The sequence below is a fragment of the Engraulis encrasicolus genome, chromosome 5 (genome assembly GCF_034702125.1).
Source record: "Engraulis encrasicolus isolate BLACKSEA-1 chromosome 5, IST_EnEncr_1.0, whole genome shotgun sequence".
Lineage (NCBI taxonomy): Eukaryota > Metazoa > Chordata > Actinopteri > Clupeiformes > Engraulidae > Engraulis > Engraulis encrasicolus.
The window spans coordinates 37,443,474-37,450,973 of record NC_085861.1 but is presented as its reverse complement, the minus strand read 5'-3'; the positions used below and the strand labels follow the sequence as shown (position 1 = coordinate 37,450,973).

The following is a 7,500-nucleotide window of genomic DNA, read 5'->3' as shown; positions in this document are numbered from 1 at the left end:
CCCTTTCTCCCCCATCAGGATGTGTTCGCCCCTAACGGTACCCTGCAGTCCCAGGCCAAGGCCCAGGACGCCCGCTTTGGTTATGCCATCACCGCAGTGCCCGATCTCAACCATGACGGCTACGCCGACGTGCTGGTGGGCGCACCTCTGGAGGACGATCACCAGGGGGCAGTGTACGTTTACCACGGAGACGAGTTCTACATCATACCACAGTACAAACAGGTAACTATAGCAACACAATATGGAGACCAATTCTACATTATCCCCCACAGTATAAAGAGGTAAAGAACTATAGCAACATAACATGGGGGGCCCAGTTCTACATCATGCCAAAGTACAAGATAACTCTAGCAACACCTATACCTTTACCATGGAGACGAGTTCAACGCCATTCCCCAAACATGTAACGGTAGAAGCAACACACGTCTCTATGCCCACCATGTCACTGGGTTCGAAACAGAACACATGTCTGAAACACTGCCCTGTGGGAGAGCTTTGCCTGTTTGTAATGGTGTATGAGTATCTTTACAAAGGCTGTGTGCAGTGTGGAGAGAAATGACGCAGTTTGCGGCTGCATGAATGAAGCCGTCTGAAATGTTGGACAGTCCCCAGACCGACACACTGTATGCAGCCTGTCCTGATGGCACCCAGGGTCATAGTGTGGCCGGCCAACATTTGAAGCTGCGTCATGCCTACAGGTTCAACTGCAAAAAGCCACAGGATGGAATGCTAGACAGGCCGGTTCGGTTCTGTTCTGTGTTGAGTGTAAGGAATGTTTTTGTGGTCATTTTGCAAATCACTATGTACTGTATTTCCCCCTCCTTTCTTTCTCTCCCTCTTTATGGTTATGTTTTCATCCCAACATTCATCCCCACCTCTCTCTCTCTCTCTCTCCCTCTATCTCTATCTCTATCTCTCTCTCTCTCTCTCTCTCTCTCTCTCTCCCTCTCTCTCTTCCTCAGCGTATTGCGGGCTCGGCGGTGTCACCTCAGTTGCAGTATTTCGGTCGGAGTGTGAATGCTGAGATGGACCTGGATGGAGACAACCTACTAGACCTGGCAGTGGGGGCGCAGGGCAGTGCCATACTGCTGAGGTGCACACACACACACACACACACACACACACACACACACACACACACACACACACACACACACACACACACACACACACACACACACACACACACACACACACACACACACACACACTCTCACACACACACACACACACACACACACACACACACACACACACACACACACACACACCTGTGTTACGCACTATTTTACGCGTTGGCTTGTCCCAATCAATAAAGGATGTTCAACTTCACTTCAGAGCGCCTTGGAGCTACTCTCTCTTCAACTTGAGCATTTTATATTTTTTTATTATTATTTGGTTTATTTCAACAGGGACCATGTGCAAAGTACATTAGTTACAAAAGTAAAAAAAAAGATGATCTGCACCAGATTATAGCTTATAAACTCATTTCCATCTGCAGTCCCTGGGCCTGGGCAGGTGAAAAACAGTCATGTCTGATCATCTGTACTGCATTCAATCTTCTGTCACCTATTCAGCTCTGAGAGCATCGTGCAGGTCAATGAGTGCGTATACATGCAGTTCAGTATCCCGAATATGATCGGGATATTATGTATCCCGAATTTGCGTTTGCGCATATAAACACTTCAGTATCCCCAATAAGCCCTTATTTGGGATACTGAGAAATCGGGATATGCTAGGTGGAGTTCTCCGAAAGATACTGACGTACGGAAACACATTATCCCGAATACAGGGGCTTCCAGTAGAGCGCTGTTGCTGGTATCCAGGCTACACACATTTGAAGAGAATTCTATAACAGCCAAGAATGTAGACCGACATATAACGCTCTGTGCTCATATAAACACCTTATCCTGATTATGATCATGACCGGGATATGCCTCATATTCGGGATACTGAACTGCATGTAAACGCACTCAATGTGATACGCTGTAGTTATCCTCATGTCCCATCATCTGCTCTTTACTCCCTTCTTAGCTGTCATCTGTGTAGTTGGCATAACCTTGTGCTGGCCAATGTGACATGCTAAAAACGTATGCAGGTCAATGTGACTGACATGCTGGCAACATGTGCAGGTCAATGGGACATACCTTTTATGTCTTCTCTGTCACCTGCATAGCTCTCGGAACATTGTGCAGATCAACGTGACGGTGGAGATCCAGCCTCACTCCATCAACGTGATCCAGAAGAACTGCCAGCGGGGCGGCCGCGAGTCCGCCTGCCTCAACGCCTCCGTCTGCTTCCTCGCGCGCTCACGCCTGCAACGCGCCTCAGGGAACTACTTCGGTACAGTACCATTCTCCATTTTATCTATCAATCTATGGTCAAACGCAAACATACAGTATGTCAAATATAAGGCCCAGGGGCCGGATGGTTCAATCGGCCCCAAGACTTGTAGAGAATAGAAAAATAAGAATGTAAAAAAAGTAAGTCTCCTGCCCATTACAAAGCAGGTTTTTGAAGCTTGAGAGAGCAATTTTTTGCTCAGCATATACCCACTGTCATCCACCTCGAGATGATTGACTGCAATGTGATTCTGATATGAGGCAGAAATTTGTGATACTTTGCAATAACGTTACTGGTCCGGCCCCCGTAAGATCAAATTGGCTGTATGTGGCCCTTGGACAGAAACAAGCTTGACACACATGCTCTAGTATAGCAGGGGTTCCCAAACTTTACCATGACCCAGTGGTCCCCGGCCCCCACTTTGAAAACCACTGCTCCATAGTATAACTCTATCACTCTCTGTATCTCTCACTCCCTCACTCTATGTCTTGTCTCAATCTCGCCTGCATCTTGGGAAATTACCTCTGTACCACCACATCTCTCTAACATAGATATGCTGTAATCTCTCCCTCTGTCTCTGTCTGTTCTCTCTCTCAATACACTCTGCATATAATATGATGTCTGCCGTCCTCTGCTCCACAGAGCTGCATGTCGCCGCCCTCCTGGACGACAGGAAGTTGACGGCTCGTGCGCTCTTCGACAGCAACTCGCAGCGCCAGACCAGCCTTGGGGTCCGCATCCGCGTAGACAGCCCCACGTGCCACCCTCTGCCCTTCCATGTGTTCGTAAGTCTCCATGCCACTTCTTCCCACGCTAGTTATTCGTAAATATGTCACATGTCACCCCCTGGTCCTCCACCTCCTCCTTAGTATAATAGTATAGTAATACAGTAATAAGAGTTGGTAAGTGAAAGTGAAAGTGAAAGCCCATTGGGAAACTCCAACTCCCATTGTCATTGTGACACAGCACTCCACAGCACACAAGTGAACACTGCACACTGCACACAACGAAATTGCATTTATGCCTCACCCGGGCAAGGGGGCAGCCCTCAGTGGCACCCCATGGGGAGCAGTGCGGTGGGACGGTACCATGCTCAGGGTACCTCAGTCATGGAGGAGGATGGGGGAGAGCACTGGCTGATTACTCCCCCCACCAACCTGGCGGGTCGGGAGTCGAACCGGCAACCAATGGGATGCAAGTCTGACGCCCTAACCGCTCACCCATGACTGCCCTGTGTTGGTAAGTGTTGGTAAGTCAAAAGGCTGAACACGGCACATAGTGTTCATATCTGTGGTAGCACCTAAACCTGCTTTTTGTCTCTCTCTGATAGGACACTGCCGACTACATCCGACCAATCAGCTTCTCCCTGAAGTTCAAGATCAATGACACGGAGGGAGCCCCTGTCCTGGACGAGGGCTGGCCAACCACCGTCAAGAAGTCGGTGAGTGACAGCTCTGCCTCAACCAATGAGAACACAGTCTCTCATAAGCAGCTCAGCACCACAGCATCTCAAATCAAACTGATGAATATACTGATCTTTTACATTGCAGGAAGGGTAAGACTTTACGATAGGGTTCATATGTTAGGCACTAACTTAATGGCTGTCTGTATAACTGACTTAAAGAACTACTAGCACATTATATTTATGGCATTGGAAACAAACTGGGATATTTATTTATTTGGGTGGAGTACTACATGCTGTGAAATGCCTATAATTTCTTAATTGACAATGATTAGACTGTAATTATGAACCACCCCAATCACTTTGACCCCAGACTGCCCGTGCAGGAGTTTTAAATTGCAGTACTCATATAAACATTTAACTGCTAGTCAGTCATTGGTTAGATCACTAGTTCCCAAACTGCGGTCGGGACCCTTAGGGGGGTTGCGAAGGTACTGAAGAGGGATCACGTACAAAAGGGACATTGCATAAAAATGGGAAATCCACAAGTTAACAGCTAAGAGCTAATAGATGTATTTGCTGTCCTCTGGTTGTCTAGCAATATTAGTGGACAAACTATGATGGAAAATGTAGCAATATTAATGGACAAAAAATTGGCAAATTTTGTCCATTAATATCTCTAGATTTTCCATTTATAGTTTGTCTGCTAGTTTTGCTAGAAATCCATTGCTAGGCAAGGCTATGGTGGGTGGGGGGTTGCGAAAACATTCTCAAGTCCAAAAGAAAATGCTGAAAATGTTTGGGAACCACTGGGTTACATCACAGTGTACAGCAGGGGTGGGCAATTATTTCGGCCCAAGGGCCGCATTGGGTTTAGAAAGTTGACCAAAGGGCCAGATGTCGTAGGCAACTTGCCCGTGCCAATAATAAGAAATGGTGTACGCCAACATAATTACACCATTGTCAGGTATGCCCTTCCTGCTAATTGTATCTAGTTGTAGACTTTAGTAATCTAATCTTCGGTTTCCAAGACCCTTGTTTTAGGTAGCCAATTTAAGAATGAGTGACCATATGAATCTGCATTTTTTTCTCGGAAAGGCTCTGAGGGCCGCATGAAATGGCTGAGCGGGCCGCATGTGGCCCCCGGGCCTGAGTTTGCCCACGTCTGGTGTACAGTAATCATGTGTACAAGTATATGGTCAATTGGGAATAATATCGCTGGTCGTACCATTCATTAAGTTTTATTTTTATTTTTGCTACCTTCCTGAATGCCAAAATGTGTCTGTGCAGCAAATATTTGAAAAAATCTTAATGCATGGTGCAACCGTTTCCTCAAAGTTTTTAGTTTAGAGAAAAATCCATTTTAGTTATGAACTTCTACTGTCTGTGTCATTGCCAGTGTCACAGTCACACACACTCTCCAGCTGAAACGCCACTGATGAATGCTCTCCACAGCCAGCAGAGTGTCAATGTGGTCAGTTGATGGGAGTAGTTTGGGTAGTTAAAGTAATTAGCTGGGGTTTTGGGGGTGCTATTTTAAACAAAACATTAAGCAGATTAAACAAAACCGTTTTAACTGCACTTGGACTGGACACTGAGAAATTGCTCTCTGATGTTTGCAAATTTGGGGGGAGAAATTTGCAAAGCTATTATTCAGACGCTTGTGTCTCGTTAACCTCAACGAGAGGCTTATGAGTCCACAGACACTCACACATGAGAGTTATTATCTTCTAGGTGCCAGAGAATCTGCTTTGTGTATCTTAGAGAATCACACACACACACACACACACACACACACACACACACACACACACACACACACACACACACACACACACACACACACACACACACACACACACACACACACACCTCAATCCAGATCTGTCTTTCTAAAGTCTCTTCACCCTATAACCCAGTGGTTCTCAACCTTTTTTGAACAAACCCTGGACCTCATCATAAGTCTCCCATCACCCCATTGACCTCATCATAAGCCTGCCAACGCTCCTCTTACTTTTAAAAAATTGAAATGGACTAATGCCCCTGATGACAACTAAGCACCGCCCACTCTAAACTGGATCCTTCTTTGAACGCCACCCTAGGGCTCCCCAACACCCCCTTGGGGGCTGTACGGCCCCCGTTGAGAAACACTATTACAGGGGTGGGCAACATATGTCTCGAGGGCCGTTTGCAGCCCTTGAGGCTGTTTTATCCGGCACTCAATATTGTTTTGAGGTTATGCAGCTTCACATGAAATATGACATAATTTGTAAAGAAATCTTACAAAATACATTTTCAATACAATTAAGTTATATTCAGAGGACCTAGAGAATGTGGGGTCTGTTTTAAAGGTGGCTGCCTTCATCATAGGCCTAAAGTGCAGGGGAAAATCCTGGTTTGTGTTCATAGTACGGCCCTCGGAGGACTTTTACGGCCCTCGGATGAATTTGAAGTGGCCCTTCGAATGAAAAAGGTTCCCCACCCCTGCACTACTATAACCCATTTCCTCATCTCCCACCCCCCTATGGAGATGTGTCTGTCCAGTGCAGCTTCATAACCCTGGCACAATTTTTCGATACCATTTGACCAGACGGCATCGTTGGACACCGAGGGCAACATTGGGCAGCGAGGGCATAACTAACCATCGGGGAAGTCATGTTGCCACAAGAGCGTGGTTTAGAGTGCAGCGACAGTTGCAACACATTCTCTTGGCATCCAATATTACTGCCTGGTCGGTCAGTGACTTGTATTGGAATGATGCTATGTTGTGTCTTTGTCTCTTCTTCACCCTTACCTCCCCTTACCCCTCCCCTTCCCACCCCACTTCATATTTCCCTCAACACCCCCCTCCCCACACACACACACACACACACACACACACACACACACACACACACACACACACACACACACACACACACACACACACACACACACACACACACACACACACACACACACACACACCTCTCTGTCCCCATTCCACCTCACCTAACTCCCTCTGTCCCCAGATCCCCTTCTTCAAGGACTGCGGAGAGGACGATGTGTGCGTGACAGATCTGGTGGTGCAGGCCCACATGGACATCTCAGGAACAAGGTGTGATGTGTTTTTTTTGGGGGGGTGTGTTCTTTTTTGCATTTTTGCCTTAATTTCAACAGGACAGTGAAGACCAAACAGGTAACAGTGGGGAGAAAGAGACGGGGCAGGTTGAGGAAATGACCCAGGCTGGACTCCCACGGCCAATGTTGTCTCCATAGAAAAGAAAATAGTTAATGAGGGTAGTCCGTGAGCACCATGTTGCTCAACGAGGATTCTCTTATTTTGATATATCCCTCCAGAAACACTTGACGGAGTTTGTGCCGTAACTCCAGAAACATGGTGGTGGAATCATGAAGTTTTAGCTTCTCTCAAAAAAAGCTCAGAATGGTTATAGCCTTTGAAACATGGCGCTTATGATGTAAAGCAAGATTTATATACACGTATGCCGTAATTGTGTATATAAGGGTTAATTTAAATACATGAGGCTGGGTGGAGGAGATCCATGTTAACATCACGCCATCATTACAAAGATTTAGCGAGACAGACAGGCAGGCCTCCTCCCTCTGACATCAACTAGATAACTACCATGTATGATTGTGCTGCCTATTTAAAGGCCGGGAGTGTTGTGAGTGTGTTTTATGTTTTATAGGGTTGCCATGGTTTAAGGCTTTACCATTCGCTCCCCTTAAGGATTGAGCACTCCACTCAACTCTAC

General features: G+C 46.6%; 1 protein-coding gene across 1 annotated transcript in view; it reads left to right on the top strand.

Moving 5' to 3' along the window:
- itga10 (integrin, alpha 10) overlaps positions 1-7,500 on the top strand; it is a 77,648-nt gene that overhangs the window by 61,484 nt on the left and 8,664 nt on the right. Inside the window, exons 14-19 of the mRNA XM_063199240.1 lie at positions 19-222; positions 963-1,093; positions 2,177-2,343; positions 2,986-3,128; positions 3,674-3,784; positions 6,757-6,842. Of these exons, the coding sequence (XP_063055310.1) occupies positions 19-222; positions 963-1,093; positions 2,177-2,343; positions 2,986-3,128; positions 3,674-3,784; positions 6,757-6,842 (842 nt within the window). The remainder of the gene's footprint in view (positions 1-18; positions 223-962; positions 1,094-2,176; positions 2,344-2,985; positions 3,129-3,673; positions 3,785-6,756; positions 6,843-7,500) is intronic.